At 35.6% G+C, this 21,165-nt stretch overlaps 1 protein-coding gene across 1 annotated transcript in view; it reads right to left on the bottom strand.

Moving 5' to 3' along the window:
• dok6 (docking protein 6) overlaps positions 1–21,165 on the bottom strand; it is an 85,807-nt gene that overhangs the window by 46,588 nt on the left and 18,054 nt on the right. Inside the window, exon 2 of the mRNA XM_082183548.1 lies at positions 1,243–1,350. Coding sequence (XP_082039674.1) covers positions 1,243–1,350 — 108 coding nt within the window. The remainder of the gene's footprint in view (positions 1–1,242; positions 1,351–21,165) is intronic.

Genomic DNA, 21,165 nt, shown 5'->3' with positions numbered 1-21,165 from the left:
AAAGTTTGGGCTCAGTATAATTTTTTTTAAAGGAATTAATATTTAATTCAGCAAATATGCATTAAATTCAAAAGTGACAGTAAAGACATTTATAATATTACAAAAGACTTCTATCTCAAATAAACAAATCAAATAAACCTGAAAAAAAAAAAAATATATATATATATATATATATATATATATATATATATATATTATTTTTTATTTGTTTTATTTTTGTATGTCTCTTGAGCAGCATAATAGCATATCAGAATGATTTCTGAAGGATCACGTGACACTGAAGACTGGAGTAATGATGCTGAAAATTCAGCTTTACATCACAGAAATAAATTACATTTTAAAATATATTCAATTAGAAAACAGTTATTTTAAACAGTAATAATATTTAACAATATTAATGTTTTTACAGTATTTTTTGATAAAATAAATAAAATAATAAATATATTTGCATTTTCATCTAAATAATATTGTAAGTGATGTCCAGACTAGGAAAAGTGACTTTCAGCCTTTATCACCCTTAAAATCTTTTATAAGCCTTTATTTTTTATTTTTTATAAAGCATATTGCATAGTTAAGCTTGGAGTCAAGGGTTTTATTTGTGATGATGCAATGATGCCAAATTGTGCGGAAGTAATATTTGACCAGGCTGCCATACAAAGAAATAATGAACACATGCAAAAACATCCATGTACTTCCCTCATATTAAAAAAATGTACAATAATTTCTTAATATGTTGATGGTTTGATCAAACTTGTAGGGTCATTAAGAGCAAAGATGGATGGATGGATGGATGGATGGATGGATGGACGGACGGACGGACGGATGGCCAACACTCTGACCAACACTCCACAGAGAACACATCATATTATCAACTGACACAACACAAATAAAAAGACATGTGCTTACGTTTACACCTTTAACCTGAGCTACTGTCAGCTCCAAAAGTATCACACAGCGATCGCTCCGGAATGCCTATGACCCCTGCTAACTAAATAATTAGACTCAGAGATTCTTTCCCGGCATGAACCCTTGAGCCAGAGCCCTCACTGTCAGAGGAACTTCTCAAAAGGGACGCTGTGCAAATAAATGATGCAGGTAATGAATAGAGCTATCCTTGAGCCTGGAATGAACTGAGGGTGCATGTTAAACAGAATGGACCCAATGTGTCTCTTAATTTAGTGATTTGTAAACGTGATCAAAATGAAGTTTTCAATCAAGATGAAACATGGAAGTCACATTTACCTTGTGAAAGCTTCTGAAGTAAGCAGCTTTTTCATCTGAGTATTTCTCTAATCGCCGTGGTCCTTTACTGGACGCCTTCTTGAATACAAGCCAGCATCTTCTGAAGATCTGTTACAGAAAGATGCATATGTATTTACTGCAATGTACCGCAAAACAACAAATCATAATTCTAATAAAAAAAAATATCTAATTAAATAAAAAAATCTGCATTACGTGACAAGCCGAATTACAAGAACAATACTATGTGTGCCATCTATTATTGTATTATTTAAATATCAAATATTTATAAAAAATGCATGTTTAAATAATATAATAAATATAGACAGCGCACACACACACGTAACTTATTACTATAATGTGCTGTAATACAGACAGCACACACATACATGTGTACTGTCTATATTTATTATATTATACAAATTTCTTTCAAATAAGTACACAGCATTTGGTAACACTTTAGTATACTTTAGTGTCCTTGTTACATGTTAGTTCAAGTTCATGCACTATAGTAATAACAGCAAATTATTCATAATTACATGCACCTAACACTAATCCTAGTAGTGTTGTTAATTATTATAACTCAGAACTTAAATGTATAATTACACCGTAACAAGGACACCTTACAATAAAGTGTAACCAAAAATTCTACAAAAATAATGACAGGCAGTTTATTATTGACAGCATCTACCCGCTTGCAATGCATACAATATAGAAAACATTTCCATAAAATGATTTTTTCAGACAAATTAAACACTCTGGCCATACTTTCTGATGTAACACAATGTACCGCTGAGCCATAAAAACCATGAAAGAGCCTCTAGATATCAATTTCAGCACTCGTTTCAGTGTCCATTCGTCCGAGTTTGCCCCTGCATACTATTTAAAGAAATAAAGGACAAAAATTCTCTCTGAAACATTCCTCCAAGCAACGTCTGAGACTTTCACAGATTAAACACTCACATTCCCCTGACAGTGTTTCAAGGTCAACAGAAAAGAGAGAGTGTGAGAGAATGTGCTCAATCTCTATTAAAAAAAGAATCCACAAACACACACACATACTTATTTCAATCCATTTCCCCTGACACCTGTGTTTATTATCTAATACTGCCCAAAAACAGACACAGTTCTCTCCCCAAAAGGCATGGGCAAAATCATAGCTTTGCCTAATCAATAACCCAGCAGTACCATAATTAACAAATGAGGTTTGAATGGCCTTTTCTCAGCGGGACCCTCCACATCTGTTTAATATCTCTGATTTATTCACATAATAAAACATGCTCTATTCAAATGTAGTTGAACATTTTACAATGGATATTTACTGAGGCTTAAGAGTCCACCTGGATCAGCGCCAAAGTTCACTCTAAAAAATGCTGGGCTGTTTCAATCATGTTTGAACCCAACAGTTGGTTTACATTTTTTAAATGAAATTCTTTAACCAAACGGTTGGGTTTGTCCATATTTGACCCAAACATGGGTTGAAAATTGAAACAACCCAGCATTTTTTAGAGTGTTTATTTTTTATTTGATGGTAAGTTCATTCACAACACAATACCTTTAGGAAGTGACAGGAGCAAATGGAACACATTTTAGACTGTACATTCTGTTTCGGGCCGAACATAGAAGTGCAACCCGATCACATTTAAAAACGTAAGACCCAGCATTTTTTTTGCTCAACTTTTGAGGTTAGGATGATAATTTTATGGAAGGGATACTCCATATCCTGCTTCAGGCAGCCAATATTCATTTGTTGATGTTGAAGTCCTGTCGGGATTCATATCCATGGGCGAGATTAATTTGTTTACTCCACTGATGTAGTGCATGGAAAAAGAACAATGCTTAATTTGGCACTCAACATAATTGATCTGGGTGCATTCCTGTACAACGCCTGCTGCTCCTGATACCTGCTATGTGTGTCGAGCCAAAAGGTTACACGCAAAATAGCTCCATTTCATCCACATTGTTGCAAATGAGAAAATCAGAAATAATGAAACTGTGCACGTATGCCATCTGTTATCAAATGTAGTTATAGGAATTTGAGATTTACAAACTCAGTGCGTTCTCTCTATTTGCTGAATTTTTTGGATGCAACTCATGATAGACGGGGGTGCTGCTTATTCATGTCCATTCATATTAACATGCATGCACCCTCTGACAATTCACTAATATAAATTTTCATTTATGTTTTGCAACAGCATAAGCTATCTATAATCTCAACTTTTTATCGATTTTAGTCTAGGAATTCAATTTTAAGCAGAGCCAGCTAGAAGAAACCGGCATCAACCATTCATTTCGAATGAATTGTTTCGACATTATGACATTCAGCTGCCTCTTGACCTTCTAGAAGCAAACTTTCAGATTCTTCTCACACCAACACTTTGTTTTTAATGACAGACTTTTAGCTGAGTCCTAGAAAGCAGCCAAGTAGATGCGCCATGACCTATATATTATATATTTATATAATAAATAGTTGCATTATGTAAGTAAATTATATATTATATAACTATTTATCATATAAGTAAATAATTATAGTATAATAATTAGCAAATAGTTAAAGTAAACAGATGGTAAAAAGTGTTTTGTAGTGTTTTTTTTTTTTTGTTTTTTTATTTACATGGAATTTTAGAAAAACATCTACGACAAAGGTAAAAATGGTGGTAAATGAAACTTAAAGGTAGGGTGGGCAGTTTTCGAAGATGCTAGCAACAGCGAGCTAGCTTTGAAAGCACAAGATCCCACCCTCCCTTCAGAGCGTCTTCAAAGCCACGCCTCCTTCATAACACATTACGCGTACAGCGAGAGCAAACAAGCGTCACGAGTTACAATAATAATGATCAAAAAACAACTTGTAGATCAGTGAGCTCACTGAGCTGTACCACCTGACTGCACCAGATTCCTCTCGCCATTGATAGTGTTGCCATTGAAGCACATAAATTCGAGTCACGAACCGCTCTGAGTATAAAGTCAGGGGTTTCCATCTCTTCCAAATTACAGTAGTTATGGCGTGAAATGAATGCAGCGTAAGCTCATTGTTTTGGGTCTGTTGGAACTGTAAAAGGTGGCTGTTTCAGTTGCAGTGCTTGCACTGACGCCTGTCTAACTTTGTTTTGTCACATTACAAGTAGTTCCGAAATCAAACCAAACTTGTCAGTAAGGCTGGCGCCATTATCTCTTTAAGTTTATCCAAACATGATTCAGTAAAACTGACTGATGTTTTGTTTGTTTTCCTCAAAAGCTGCTGATTTTCTGCAACAATCTAAATAGGTGCCCAGCCCACTGATTTTTTTTAAAGGTTGACACGGGTAAGTAAATGCAACTTGAGTGTGTAATAGCTTTATATAAATGCTAATTCTGACCATGGCATTTATATTTTTTCACAGTATTATCCCCAAATAAACACACTACTCTTAGCCAATTTTCACTTTAATGCAACCATGGCCAAAGTCATCAACCCTAACTATGACTGACATAAATGAATTTGCAATCAGCCACCCTCTCAATCACTTAGTGCAGCTCAATGGACGGTAGGAGTTACAGGCAGACAGTATCTCTCCGAGCTCTCTGATTGCACACAGAAATTTCAAAGGCTGATTAATGAACAAGTCTTCTTGTCTCTGAATTGGATTGTTTAATTATGAATCAGGACACTGTGTACCCTCCAAACCGTCAAAATTATATGTACACACACAAGGGCTCTTCACTTGAAACACAGCAAGGTAAATTTAGCCACTTCATTAAGAACCAACCGTAAAAAGGTGTATAGAAAAAATTCTGCAGAGTTTGATTAGAATTGATGCATGCAATATAAGATTCAATAGAGCAATTAATTCACTGTAGATCCTTGTACACGATTCTCCAATGAAAACCACCGCTCAAATTACTAGAAGGTTGAAATAAGCCAAAATGGTAATTGTTACGACTAAATCATGCAACAGGGCAGTATACACCCCAAAAGTGTAAAATAAATTAAAAAAATGTCATATGATTCTACATTCTTTACACTATAAAATGTATATATTGTATTGTGATTTAAGTTATTGTCAATGTACTTCTATCTACCTATTACATTTTTAATATTGTTGAAAAGTTTTTTTTTTTTTTTTATATTTTTTTTTTATATGTCAAATGTATATATACAAATAACTGTAAAATGTTTACTACAGTTAAGGACGGCCTACACACAAGATACCACAAACATTACAATTAAAGAAAATCATAGATTTAACAGATGGGTTCCTATAGTGTGTGGAGTGCCGTGATGTGACCAAGACAGCACACCACATACTAACAGATTCCATTCACAAACAACCTGAGTCCCGACTGTGAACACAGGGAAATCTAGCAAAATCTCTCATGGTCAAATGTCATGGTCTGAATAATTTTTGGTAACAAATTTTTATAAATTTGACTGGTAGAGTGCATGAATCATTTTTGGGTATAATATGTCACAGTTTACTTTATTTTGCCATCATCACTTACATAAATGAACCAGAGTGTCCTGTACCCACTAGTAAAAAAATATTAAAACAATTATATCTGGTATAACATTTTTGGTTTGACTGTAAGTCTTCTGTCAGCTTGCTTTCTGTTTGGGTATTGTTTCGTTCCACGTGAGACACTACGGGGTGTGTGCTTGTCAGCTAAATATTCAACATGTTGGGCCCAAAATCTGCCCGATTATCTTGTAGTGCGTGCCCAGCTTAAAGCCACAATATGTAACTTTTTTGCTTTAAAAATAGCAAAAATCACTATATCTATGTTATATATTTTTTTTTGTTGTGTACTTACATTATCCTGACTGTTTCCAACAACTTTCAAACCAGGAGAAATTTGTAATTTAATTCGAGAAACGTCCCGTTTCTTTATTTCCGTTTTGTCGCCGTCAATGGCGTCATATCCGCGTTGTCCCTGGTTTCCGCTCGTACTGCCATGGCAACCAGAGCTATGAACCAGAGCCCTCTGATAGTAACCAAAGCGACTGACGGTAGTTCGCAATGTCTATTTGCACGCTTTTGTTGTTTCGTTCAAACATTATGGACCATGGCAAGCAGACTTTGGATACAAAAGGAGAACTAAAACGAGAATCAATATCAGCGCGGTGTTTTCGAGATGCCTAGAGCTCCCATAGACAGTATATAAACGAGAGCTCCACGTCCGAGACTTCGACCGCTTCTACATGTACTTTATTAAACAGGTGAGCACATTTACATAAAACTAATCAATGTTATATAGCTCAACATGATGAAATGTTAGAATATGATCTGTATGTTATTCTAATGTTGATCTAGCTTACTGCTAGTCTCATACAGACAAACTAACACATACATTTCAACACATTCAAATGCAGTTTAGTGTGATAGTGTAATGTTAGACCAAGTGAAACAACGCTGCGTTACCTCACAAGTTTAATTTGTCTAATAAACTGACCTGTGACTGTGAGTAGTAATTCTACACTCGCGTGTAACGTTAGTTCGGTAGAATGAAATGTCCATATTCCTTATATGATAGCTGATAGCTGTCTCTTAGCAATCCCGAACTGCTTCATATCACAGTCATGATAAAAGCATCGATGTATTCAGTCATCCATAAACATTATTAGATCCATAGATTAGATCGGTCGGCTTGACGTTGACGACAAGATCCATAATTCTTAGCAAATGTTGCGTCATCAAACTACGCCTTTGTTATTGTAAATAGGTTAGCGACCCCTAGTGGCGAAAAATTCCATACTGTACGTTTAAGTTATAGTCATCAAACAGCGTTCACACTTTTCACTTTTTCAGTGACTTTGCATTGCAAGTTTTAGACAGACTGTTTTAGTAACTCTTTCTGCAGGTTGTATTGTTATTCCATAGGTGGTGACAAGTGGCTCAAAATGAGTGAATCATTTAATAATTCATTCAATAGATTTGTTCAAAGCCATAGATTCAGAAACAAAACAAGTGGCTGTCTTAATGAGTGATTCATTGAATCTATATCTATCTATCTATCTATCTATCTATCTATCTAATAAAATATGAAACTATGAACTGAATCAAGAGTTCACCTAAAGGCAGAGAATTCAGATATTCCTGCATGCAAATGCAAATGAATGCTACCATAACCCTTTAAGCATGCAGGAATGTCTGTTCATGACATTGGCTTATCAAAAGACAATGCAGCTCAGTCAGAGAGATGGCTGACCTTTTCATGTGCCAGCAAGATGATGTGAGCCACCTTGGAGGCTCCACTGTCTGACGTTTCACCTCTATAATAAAATCTGTGTCTGCTGTGATCCACAAACCACCCGCTGCTAGCGGAGAAAGTTATCTGATTACTTATAAGACACAGCAATCATACTCACTCTGCACCCAGAGTGGGCAAAAGATAGAGAATCAACACTTCCGTAACTTGCTTTCTCTGTAAGCCCAGATAAATCTGAACAGACTGAATACACTGATTAAATACACTGCACACTAGTGTGTCACTTGTAAACAAATGATAATCAGTTTTCAATGCAAACATTTGTAGAAAACTCCCTTAGGTTGTCATCAGATGTATCTAGATGAAGAAAAATGATTTACAGTAATAGTAGGACCACAGAAAGTGACAGAAGTGGGGCTCTAAGAAAACAACATGTGCAACACATCTTTTTATACTTGGTACACTACCGTTGAGGGCTTATTGAACATGCTACACTACTGTTTAAAAGTTTGGGGTTGGTAAAATATTTTAAATTTGAAGTCTTTCTATAAATCACCAAGGCTGTATACTTATTTGATAAAATACAGTAAAAACAGTAATACTGTGAAATATTACAATTCAAAATAGCTTTTTTCAAAAAAAAAAAAAATTTGATGAATTCTTATAATGACAAAGCTGAATTTTCAGCATCATTACTCCAGTCTTCAGTTTCACGTGATCCTTCAGAAGTCAGTCTAATATGCAGATTTAGTCCTGAAGAAACATTTCTTATTATTAGCAGTGTTGAAAGCATTTGTGCTGCTTAATAACTTGAATCGTGCTTTTTTAAGGATTCTTTGATGAATTGAAAGTTAATTATTTAAAAAATTATGTTTGCTAACATTATAAATGTCTTTACTGTCACTGTTGGTAAATGCAATGTGTCCTTGCTGAATAAACATACTACTTTCTTTAAAAATAAAACAATCCCAAACTTTTAAACAGTAGTGTACATTGTATACGTTTTGTTCATTTCAATGGGTTTCATGCTAAATTAATGACTTTCTATAACGCCCACATACAGCCAACAGACACTCCCACTTTTTTAATAACGGCAAAGATCTCAATCCCATCTGCATAAGTACATAAACCACAGACGTTATGCTAATATGATAATAACTGTGAATGTAAACTGTATATGAATCCAGTGCAATTACAGGTCATCTGCAAAGACACACAAATACACATTAAAGCTACAAGAGGATTGCTAAATACACACACAAAAAGCAATTTCAGCTGATTTTGAGAAGCCGTAAAGAATGAAGCAGCAAGAACGATGAATACTGATGTTGTTTGGGAATATCCTGACACTGTGAGTACCATTTGCCATACAAACAAAAAAAGGGCTGTTTTGACATGATTGCCAAGCTGTTTTGGGACAGAGCTGTAGAGGATGCTGTGATTAGATTTGTTATCTGGACGAGCGGTTGCTAAGGCCATCATTACTGCAATCACATCCAGACTTCTGTTTGCATCCTGATCAAGCTTTTATTTAACTCTTACACTCAGATTGGTATATGAGATATCAGGGCTTTACATTAATACTTGTCTGGGACAAGCCCAGTATTGCTTATATATATATATATATATATATATATATATATATATATATATATATATATATATATATATATATGGGCTAAGTAAATGATGAGAGAATTTTCACTCTTGGGTGAACTGGCTCTTTATTGCTGTTAGGCAGGTAAGCCATCAGTTTTACTTTGCCTATAAAACAAGTACGTGTAAAAGTTTAATGTTGGGCCCTGGGTTAGATTTCACTCCCACTGGCTGCAATTCCAACTTTAGGTTGATGCATCGCAGGTGTAGACATTTAATTTATTAATTTGCTCAGTGACTAGGGCTGCGTCCAAAATCTTTAAATTGCTGCCTTCGCAGGATGCATTGCAACTACCTTGCAATGCATCAAGGCACATTTGAATCCAATGTTAGCTTTACTTCCTGTCTCCTGAGATACCTTCATCTGATCGATTTTGAAGGCAGCATAGAAGTATTCTTCTCTGCCTTTTATATCCCACAATCTTGTGCATTCCACTCACAATCATGTGACAGTTAAGCTAAAAAGGAAAGATGGTGTCTGAAAGTAGCGGTTGGTGTTCAGTTTGTGTGTGAATGTACATTTTTAAACAACGTTTTCCATATTTAAATGTCATTTCTAGCAAGAAATTACTATTACTGGTAATTAAATATTAGCTTGGTTTTCACCAAAGCTCTCTCTACTTTGCTATACATCATTAAACAATTATGCTGACTTCGAAATCTGTCCGAAATCAGTTTTGTGAGTTAGCTTCATGCGCAAACGCTCCCTGCAAAGTCACACTGCCTGATAGGGCAGCAAGGCAACAAAGTCAGCTTCCTAAGTTTTTGGACGCAGCCAACAACTGCTCCGGAAAGTGAAACTTCTTCCTGGTTAATCATAGATTACACTATCTGGGGCATTCCGAAAGTGAAACACACCGTTGCCCCAGTAGCAAGTAATCACAGTATAGCGCCGGCTCATTTCCCATGCACGGACGCTCTTTAATAAAATATCCATGGGCTTCCACCCAAGTCCAGAAATGTAATATGGAGTTAATGACATACAGCAAAGTGACACACAAACCAGTGGCATGTGGTTGCCTTGTGAAATGAGGAGGCAAAGTATCTTCTCTGGGCTAAATCTCTTTTTTTAGTCCAATGTAAATTCCAGGTTAAAGCCTTGGAAAAACGTTTACCTGACAGTATTACAAGCAAATATAATATACTAAAAGTCCATAATAAACTAGAAGTCTAACCAACCAAACATTTAAGCATTCTGTAGTCAATTTTTGCCTTCCTTACCTCCTAGAAGAAAGCACCGCTGGCACACACTCACACAGAGCCACACACTTTCACATATCAAAGAGATACACGCACACACAACCCAACAAGGTCAAGCTGTGTCAGCATAGGGCTAATCCGAAGCCAAGCCTTTCAAAGATCTGCATGGATGATAACACTGCCAGCAAGAACCAATGTCCAGCATAGCGCAGGAGGGACAGAGAGAGACATTCTTGGCTTATAGCATTAGCATAACACTGTATTAACTTATTTCTCTAGCACAAATTCGGTCCAACAGAGCACCCATGCCTCTTTCCCCGTTACTGCAGCCAACAGATCTGAAAGCTGCAGGAGGAAATAGAATTCAGGTGACATTCAGCAGGTGCTGATGACTCACAAACATGTGGGTTATCAGAGCCGCCACATCCCTGTTTCGTATCAGGAACAGAAAGTTCGGTAACACAGTTCAGATGTTCTCTCTATAGACTAATTATACTGTTGATATCAACATCAAGTTATTATTTCTTTAACGTCAGTCGCATAATTTAAATCCTGAATAATTAACACTTCTTATTTTGTGCATGCGTTCTAACACTTAAGGCATCATTTCATTCAGGTGCAAGGAGAAAGAGGAGGGGAGAGAGAAAACTCCACATGGAGCATGTAGGTCACTCTAACCTTTTGTGAAGAACATTAGTTAAAATGTCAGGTTTGAGGCAGGTCTAACCGCCTGCCTCAGCTCTGCACATATACTAGTACATTACCAAAATAGCTGCAAAATAATGTTGAAACAATATGTAGGTCAAGTTTTCTCATCTTAAAGTGAGGCAGTGGCAGCGGGGATCATTCGGATACTAAAAACCTACATAGGCAAGCGTAAAAATATACAGTTATTAAATATTGAGGTTAGAAGCTTTTTAATTCATTTTCAAGTTTGGTACCAGATCTTTGGTTTTTACCAGCATGTTTAGTTCAAATACATTACAGCTCAAAAGTCTGTACTTTCTTTTTTTTTCTTTTTTTTTTTTTGGTAATAGTTTTTAATGCTTTTGAAAGTCTCTTAAGCTCCAAGGCTACATTTAATTTTCAAGAAACATTATTATTAATGTTGAAATCAGCTGTGCTGCTTAAAGTCCCCCTGTAGTCAATAATTGTCTCCCTTAAAACTCACCCTTGATCACTAAAAAGACATATTTAAACGTTTCTTCATGCCTTAAAATAGCTTGAATGTAACTACACCCTTGCCTCATTTAGTATACGCATTCTATGAATATGCAAATTAGCCCTGCCTCCACTCACTTACACCAGCTCAGAGATCCACTCGTTGACGATCACACGTTGACGTGGTTTGTGACGTCAGAAACGCGATTCAAACCGCGGTTTCGAGACCGTCTTTAGTTCACTGCAGTTTAAAGGAGAAAATACTCAGCAATGGTGTTGACTTTGCACATGGTTTGTCATATAGCATATTTAAAAACCACATAGACATATAAAAAAGGGGGACTTTAATGTTTTTGTGGAAACCGTGATACTTTTTTTGGATTCTTTGATTAATAGTAAGAACAGTATTTAGAACAGAGTTAGAAGTCTTTTGTAACATAAATGCCTTTACTGCCACTTTTATTTAATTTAATGGATCCTTGCTGAATAAAACGACACATTTTTTTTCACTAAAACAATTTAATTAATTAATATTAATTATATATATATATATATATATATATATATATATATATATATATATATATACTTTTTTTTTGTATATATAGTATATTATAAAAAGGTAATCTTATTAAAGATTCATAAAAAGGTGTGTAAATAATTACAGAATGTATTTATATATATTCTGTAATTATTTAAACACCTTTTTAAATTTCTTTCCTACAAAGAACACAAAAGGAGATTTTTCATATCACAGTGTTTTTAATACAATTACAATGGGCACTGGAGCTTTCAAGCTTCAAAAAGAATGCAAAACCCCATAAAAGCAGTCCTTATGACTCAATAGCAATGATGGAGAGACCAAAACTTTAATTATATTTCACTGATAATTTTCCACTCCAGTGGGCTGTTAACTACTGAAACTGGATCAAAGTCAGTAAGTTGATCCTAAGATCAGCTTGATTTGTGAAAGAATTATTAAATCTGGATTTGTGAAATATCATTCAGAGAGAATCACTTTGTAAACTCTAACCAACCGATTCAACAATTTGCTCGTGAAATGGACATGCCAAGGATAGCTAAAATGTATTTAAAGATGCATACATTTTTGCTTGCGAGTCCAAAGATTCAATACCACAAACCTCTCAAACTTTCCAGTCACTAGCTCTTTCTCAGAAGCATTCACTGTAGAAGTCTGGGAACTTGTAAAAAAAAAAAATCACTCTGTTTCCATTTCTTTTGTGCACCCTGAAACTGAATAGAAGCCAATCAGACTATTACAGGCAGTTCTAGGTATTTTTGTGTGCAAGATGTATCAGACAGTCTATGAACAGTCTGTGGGTGTGCTGTCTGAGACTATAAGGCAAATAACTACCATATATACTCTCATCCCATCTCTCTAATGGGGAATTTCATTTTTTTAATCATGCACGGTCGCTTGCCTATGGAATCTTTTCTTTTATCCACTGCCTCTATTATGGGGCTCTCATACAAAAGCTGTACAATCCATAAATCTGCCCAGGGACAAATACAGACCAGGAAACACTACGCTATGCACAGAACTGTCAAGCTGGATGATCTATATGCCATAATAAAATATCAACAAGGGAATAATCAAACAAACAAACACGCCACCTCAATTTTTTTTTTTTAGAGATGCATATACCATGCATGAATAACCTGGGGGTGGGACAGGGATGCATAGAGGATTTCACCAATTTCAGTGGACACTGTTGGTTGAATTGTCAATTATCAAATGGAAGATAGAGCAAACCACCCAGAAACCGTCTAGAAAAGGTCATCTGTCAAAGCCCTCCAACCGAACAAGTAGGAGATTTGTGAGAGATGCCATAGAGAGGCCAACAATCACTTTGAAGGAGCTAAAGAGTTCAGTCGCTGAGGAGGAAGTGAAGGCGTATCCGTGAAGCGTGAAGCGTATCAAGCGTTCTGTAGTCCACTGAGAGGGTGGACATATATTAAGCTATTTCTCTCAAATAAATTAATTGCATAAAAGCCAATCTAAACTTTGACAGAAAGTATATAATGACCCACAGGCAATGTCTGAAAAAATTTAGTTAGAAATGTTTTATTGTTGTCGTTGGGTCATAATGGTCAAATCATTGTTGATATTCTAAGCTGCTGAAATTTATTTGAATGCTGACAGTGTGCTGTTAGTTAGTTTGTATGGTAAAATACATTATATTTACATTAAATAAGTGATATTTTAATGCATTTGTGTTTTCGTTGCAATAATTTTGTGACCAAACGCAAAGTTTCTTGGGGGTACGCAAAAGTTTAGCAAAAGAACAAAATTTCTCAGTGGAATGCAAAAATTAGAGAGCAAATGAAAAGTTTCTTGGGGACATGCAAACGTTTTGCAAGACAACACAAAGTTTATTTGGGTAACGCAAAAGTATTATTGGGGGAACACAAAAAAAAATAATGTAAAAGCAAACAAAGTTGTTTGGGGCAATGCAAAAGTTTTGCAAGAGAACGCAAAAGCACTGAAATATAATTTTTCCTCCCATCTCTTTTTTTCTTCTTCGCCATGTCCCGAACACAAATATAAATTTCTAGCCAATGAAATATTTAGTTAACTACACTTTCATTGATTAAGCAATTTGTCAGGTTTCAAGTTTCAAGAGCTACAAAAGCAGAAGTAAAACGCAGAAGAGAAAGAGGAGTTGTTATAGTAAGTGCCTTTGTTCCAGAAGATTACTGAAACTTTGGGAACTGTATCAAATTTTATGACTTTTCTATAGGTCTTGAAAATCACAATTTCAAACTTCTATGACCATGGACAACCTATGTTTAAAACCTATTAATCAGTTGACTAGTCTTTCAGAAAACACACTGACAAGTCAATTATATCATGTTGCACATCCCTACCTGGAACTGAGCACTTGTGTAAACAACATATTTCAAATATTTATTTCATTTTGTATATTTTCTTACATGAAAACGCTATACACAAGTCATTTTTGAGTCAGTGTTTTTGAAATAAAATAGTGATTAAAATAGAATGACGGTTTGTAATAAAATAAAATAATTGGTTTAGGGTCTGATTGCATTTTCAAAGGCTCTGTGAGTTATTCATGAGAAAAGCTCTATCTTATTTAGACACATGGTTGAAAAACTCAAGGATGCTTTGATTTTCTGTCAGTTTAACTTGTTTACCTTCACGCCACCGTGACAACCATCTCCCACATGACAACATGATCAGTGGAGAATAATGAAGTGCAGTTTGGGGACACTGTTGGTTTGCTATTTTTGGACTGATCACCAAGGCTAAGCACGTGCACTCAAGCACCTGCATTGGTAAACAAGCAGGATTAATGCAGGGTTATTGTTTAAAGATTGTTCCAAGAAATCACTGAGGTCCTTCCAGGAAGTCAGGTGCATGTCTATATACATTTCTGGTAAAAGTATTAATCTAGTATGAAACCTATGTGACACAGATTAGCAGAGACCCAAAGAACTTAAATGCACCAGTGCACAAAGAAAATATCTATTCTGTGTCATTGCATGCTTATTTTTATACTCGCTTTTCTCTAATAGAATGAATTTGATTCATGATTCAGGATAACTCATGCATAGCAGCCTGGTTTCAAAAGGAAATCAAAGCCAAGTGTCTACAGAAACATTCTGAAAAGTAACCAAGTGAATGACAAAAGGAGATTGTTCAATTGGTATACTGTAAATCAGGGGTGGGGGACGTTGGTCCTGGAGGGCCACTCTCCTGCAAAGTTTAGTCCCAAACCTAATCAAACACACCTGAACAAGCTAATCAATGTCTTCAGGATCACTAAGTCTACAATCAGGTGAGTTTTTTTCAGGGTTGGAGCTAAACTCTGCAGGACAGTGGCCCTCCTGGACCAACGTTCCCCACCCCTGCTGTAAATGGAGGACTGTGGTCAGAAATGTACGGTTCAAAAACCCTTAATGGAATAGAAAGGTCATGCAAACCTGAAAGGATGCTTTAATCAAGAACCACAGTAGCCTACAAATTCACAATCTTATGTGAATCTCCATTCCAGGGAATATATTTCATCATATTCATGACATATAATTTTGTTCCAGGCAATGTTCCCATAAATTACATGTTGTCTTTACTATCCAGGCCATTTGTCTTCCCTACATCTCCTACCATTGGCAATATATTTCCCTGGAATTTTTTTTTTTTTGCCCAAAATGAAAATTGTGCCTAATAAAAGGCAGAATTCATTCTGCTGTGCAATAAAACACTTTATATTCATCAAAAAAAGATTTGGCTCAGCAGCCATCTCTTTGCTCATTATAGTCTATTGCACTTATATTGCGAGTGACTGCTTTTTCAAAACCTAATGCCTATGGCATATATGTGTGAAGGACTGTTCATCATTCTTGCAGATATGACAAAGCAGAATGGGCAACCATTAAGTAAACTAGATTTGATGGGACAGAGCGGGCAGCAAATCTCCAAAATAAGCCATTGTGGGATCTGAAATTTTTTTTCACAAAACTAATTTCTGCTTGTAAATAACAGATTTTTAAGTAGCCGGACAACACTTCACAGATTATTTGGACTTCTACTAATCCTTAGCTTTAGAGAAAATTCAAACCAAAGACTGACAGCATTCATGGAAAGCTGTTTGCATAACTTACTGCAGGGATCAGGTGCGTAGTGAGTGGCTCTCCAATTAAAACAAGAGCATGGAAACTCCCACGTACTGTACACTCGGTCAGCTAAACTATACTTCGCTCAACTGAGTTTTGCACTTGGAGCAAGATACAAATAGTATTAGACTTCTGCAGTTAATGATGATTTTTTTTTTTTTTTTTATATATTGGTTATAAAAAAAAGTTGATATGATGATAATTAAACTATCAATTAAAACATACTGTTGACAAAAATATGACAGGAAAAAAATAACAGCATATTAATAATGTGCTTTTTAGAAGGAAAAAGGGGAAAAAAATTAGAAAGAATCACAGCTGGCCAGTGCAAATTGTAAAATATGACAGTATATTTACAGTATGTCATTTTTTTTATTCAATTAGAAAATGTTAAATATAACTTATTTAATATGGAACCCACAACAATTCACTTAAACAAATAATTTTGACCACTGAACAAGGAAATGTCTCTGATTTCAATTTCAGAAATCTGGTCACCTTTTGAAGATGCCGTTGCTCGAACAACGGGCAGCATGTAATGCATTATCAATAACAGTCTCTATAATACAGAAATACATTTTTGTAGTAGTATCAAACAAGCAAGAGGGCTGATGTTCCTGAAAATCAGCATGGGAAAACAGCATGAATGCTTTAATTCTCACAATTATGGACTTCTATTTTCTTGATATTGTTTTGTTTCCTTTAGTTCCGGTTTCCCTGGTCTGTTTAGTTTCAGTTTCCTGGGTTCCTGAGCATGTCCTCATTTGTTTCTATACTAATAATTTGCAACTGTCTTTTCATTATGTTCGCCTTGTATTTATACACCTTGTTAGTAAACATCTGTTAGGAACAGTCCCATGTCGGTTCTCATTTATGTAGTTAGCATTTCTCATATGTTGTTCCTGTGATCTGCATTATAAATAAAGATGGTCTATTTGTATCTTCTTCATCTTTGTGTGTGCTGACTACACGCTACATCAATAAATAAGAAGTTCAATAAATAAGAAGTTAAGTAACTTAAGCAGTATATTTGCAAGTTACTCTGTCAATACGATGTTCCTGTCTGCAGATGAATAGTTCCAAACAAAGTCATAGCGAGAACCATTATGCGTCTCAGTGCAACACACAGTAATGGCGTTCCAGAAAGATCATTGTTTGAATGAATGGGGTGAGTGAATAATTCAATGAATAACTTGTTTAATTCCTGAATGAATCAGCGTTTTTGAACAAATCGGTTGATTGAATGATTCAATAACTTTCATGAAGATAGTCACTTGCAGCCAACTCCAGGCAAGTGACAAGCTTCATTTCTAAGGTTAAATGAAGCTTTGCCAAACACCCAGGCTTTCCTCTCAACCTTTTTATCATAAAAAGGTTCATTACTCAAAGCTTTTCAGCACAGTCTACATTGTGGCCTGTGGATGATTTTTCTTTTTTTCTTTAAAAAAAAAAAATACTGTCAAAGTGAATAATTTGTATCTATGTACTAGTACTAAAATAAACGAAACAATTACATAGATAAAATCTGCGATCTGTCTGTTTTTGACCATAACCCAGCCCAGTTCAACTGTAATTCCATAATCAATTGAACATTGAGCTCTTCATATATAAATTACAGTATTTATTGTTAAAAACAAAACAAAAACAAAATACAATGAATAAGAGGAAGGAAAACTGCACTGGATTTTGCTCCTTTTAAACCAGACATTGAAGCGTTCACGTGGTTCTCAAATCAACCAAGCTTCAGATGTCATAAATCACATGCTTTTGGCAAAAATGAATCAGGCTCAGATAAAGTCATTCAATGTGAAAGAGAAATATTTCAGTCTGTAAATTTCATTAGGTGTAAAAGTAAAACAGACTAAAAATAATAAGTATGACATAAAAATATGAAAACGTAGTCAAAATAAGAAGGAGTCGAAAAAAAACGTATCTTGTAATACAGAGACATATTATAGGCTAAACTTTGAAGCAGTCCAGAGGCACATTGTGTCCTTAAACTAGGGTCATAAGTAAACATAACTGTACATGGTCTACGAAATTATGAGGACAAGAATAAAGCCAAGCTATACTATGGATTGTGGTTTATCTGAGGGTGCATGAAAAACACATTTTCGCTTCTGGCAGAGGAAAGCAGATAGCATGTCCACATAGCAATTTCTCAGAGGCCTGAAGCATCAAGAACTTTCTCAGCTTGAGAGAGAAGGAGGGGGTATAAAAAGGAAACTGAGATGTTCTGTGGGAAAAAGAGTGATAGAACAGTGAAGTAAAATTGTCCTGCAGAAAACAAAACCCCAAAAGTGTGTTCAATGGGCCATGCTAGTGTGACTGGGGCTGGGCTGGCCAGATTGGGTGCTGTTGCTTTAACCAAAGCACACACTGTACTGTTCTGTGCTCAGAGACACTAGACAGCAGAATGACTAGAGATTAGCAAGACCCAGGAGACACAGACATGATTAATGCGTGCCAAATGATTAGAAGAGACAGCGGCTGGGTGAATGGACCTATGGTGGATTCATTCAGAGGTGAACATTTTCCATACAAATGGAAAAAGTCTCTGTAGACTGAAACCATACAACTGTGTTTACAGGGTATGCTACTCAAAAAAATAAGACTTGGCCGTTTTACCATCTCTCCTTCTCTGAAATATTCTCTGAGAATATATGATTAAGCTCTTAGATTAAGACAGATGTGACAGGACTGGTAAATTTGGATACAGAGAGCTTGGGAAGTGAGAAACAATAATATAAAAGAGATTTGCAAAGTTCTTAACTTATCTTATCTTTTTATCTTATATTTTTAGCTGAAGTTAGTGAATACTAAATCCAAGACAGAATGTCACCCCTGCGGACATTTTAAGACTCACAACTTGCACAAAAAGGATGCAAAAGCACAATTTAAGCATTATAAATGTGGTCCATTCTATTTAGAAAAGTTTTTCATGTAATATTTTTCATTTAAACCTTCAAGTACAAAAATATATTACAAGGTGTGTGTGAGTGAGTGAGTGAGTGAGTGAGTGAGTGAGTGAGTGAGTGAGTGAGTGAGTGAGTGAGTGAGTGCCAAATGTAGTGTTCTGAAATAAGGAGGCAAAGTATTTTAAATGGACAATGTGGTGATATCCAAGTTGGTGAGTTGTTTACTTTTTAATTTGTCTTCCTATAACACCATCATTTAATCATTCAGACTGATTCATGGACGCAGAACACGCACGAGAACAAAAGCCGGGATTTATCTCGTGAACCAATCATAGCCAATCATAATCAATCATAGCGTGATGGAGGGCGGCATATCCTCCTCTCACATGATATATATATGGGCCATTATACAGAATTTGTGCAAACTGCTGTCCCACAACCAAAAAAAAAAAAACTCAAGCAATTCTTAGATGTTTACTAAGATCATTTTATTATCTATTGAAACCCACAATAATGTTTAACATATCAGTAGGCTTAATATATATAAAATCATCATTTTTTGGGTACTTTCAGTTGGGAGGTGGTTGTCCCGAACCCTAACCCCTAAAATTCAACTTATGAAAATGAATGATATTGAAATATCTTTTAGATAAAAAAAAAAAAACTGATGTTCAGAAAAATATATATTTTATATTTTCTTTGTAAATCATGAAACTTCATGTAAAAAAAAAAAAAACGTGTCCCGCATTTTCATGTCACTACCGAAACAGTGTATGTTTTTGTCCACTGGCTGAGACTGATTTTAATTACATCCCTACAATTTTGATCAGAAAATATTTACGTGTCCCTCTCTCTCATAGTCAAGTCAAGTATATTTGTATAGCGCTTTTCACAATACAGATTGTATCAAAGCAGCTTCACAGTATTAAATTAAAATAATACAACAAAGTTTGTTTCAAGAGGAATTTATTGATTGATAAAATTAAATTAAATATCCCCAAAATATCCCCAACTGAGAAAGCCAAAGGCAACAGTGGCAAGGAACCGAAAAACTCCAAGTGACCTAATGGTGTCCTAAAACTCCATCAGGTGACCTAATGGAGAGAAAAAACCTTGGGAGAACCCAGGCTCAGTCGGGGGCCAGTTCTCCTCTGGCATTTATGAGCTACAGGCCGGATTGTAGTTTGAACTGTAAGATTATATGAATGCCTGGCTGAAGAGATGCGACTTTAATCTAGTTTTAAACTGGGAGAGCGAGTCTGAGCAACGAACAGTATCAGGAAGACTATTCCAGAGTTTTGGAGCCAAATGTGAAAACGCTCTCCCTCCTTTGGTGGTTCTGGATATCCTAGGTATGACCAAAAGCCTTGAATTTAGTGATCTTAAAGAGCGCGATGGATTATAGGGTGCTAGAAGATCCGTTAAATAGACTGGAGCTAAGCCGTTTAGGGCTTTATAAGTCAGTAGCAATACCTTGTAATTAATACGGAACTTTATAGGTAACCAATGCAGTGATGATAAAATTGGTGTTATATGATCATATTTTCTTGATCTCGTAAGAACTCTAGCGGCGGCATTTTGGACTAACTGTAGCTTGTTTATTGAGGATGCAGGACAACCAGCTAATAAAGCATTACAGTAATCCAGTCTCGAGGTCATGAATGCATGAACTAACTTTTCTGCATCAGAAACTGATAGCATATTACGTAGCTTAGCAATGTTTCTAAGGTGGAAAAAAGGCTGTTTTTGTAACATATGAAATATGATTTTCAAAAGACAGGTTGCAATCGAGTATAACACCCAGGTCTTTTACTGTAGAGGATAAAGTAACAGGACATCCTATGATGTTAAAGTTGTATTGTGCGAGGTTTTGTGGGCGGTTTTTTGAACTGATAAGTATTACCTCTGTCTTGTCTGGATTTAATAAAAGAAAATTACGCGTCATCCAATCTTTTATATCTTTAACACACTCTGTCAATTTGGAAAATTTAGCGTTTTCATCCGGCCGTGATGAAATATATATTTGAGTGTCATCAGCATAACAATGGAAACTAATTCCATGTTTCCTTATAATATTTCCAAGTGGCATCATATATAACAGAGGGCCTAACACAGATCCCTGCGGCACTCCATAGTTTACTGGAGTTATGAT

This window comes from Leuciscus leuciscus, assembly GCF_965113295.1.
Source record: "Leuciscus leuciscus genome assembly, chromosome: 11".
Lineage (NCBI taxonomy): Eukaryota > Metazoa > Chordata > Actinopteri > Cypriniformes > Leuciscidae > Leuciscus > Leuciscus leuciscus.
The sequence above is the reverse complement of the archived record's forward strand: the minus strand, read 5'-3'. Positions and strand labels throughout refer to the sequence as shown.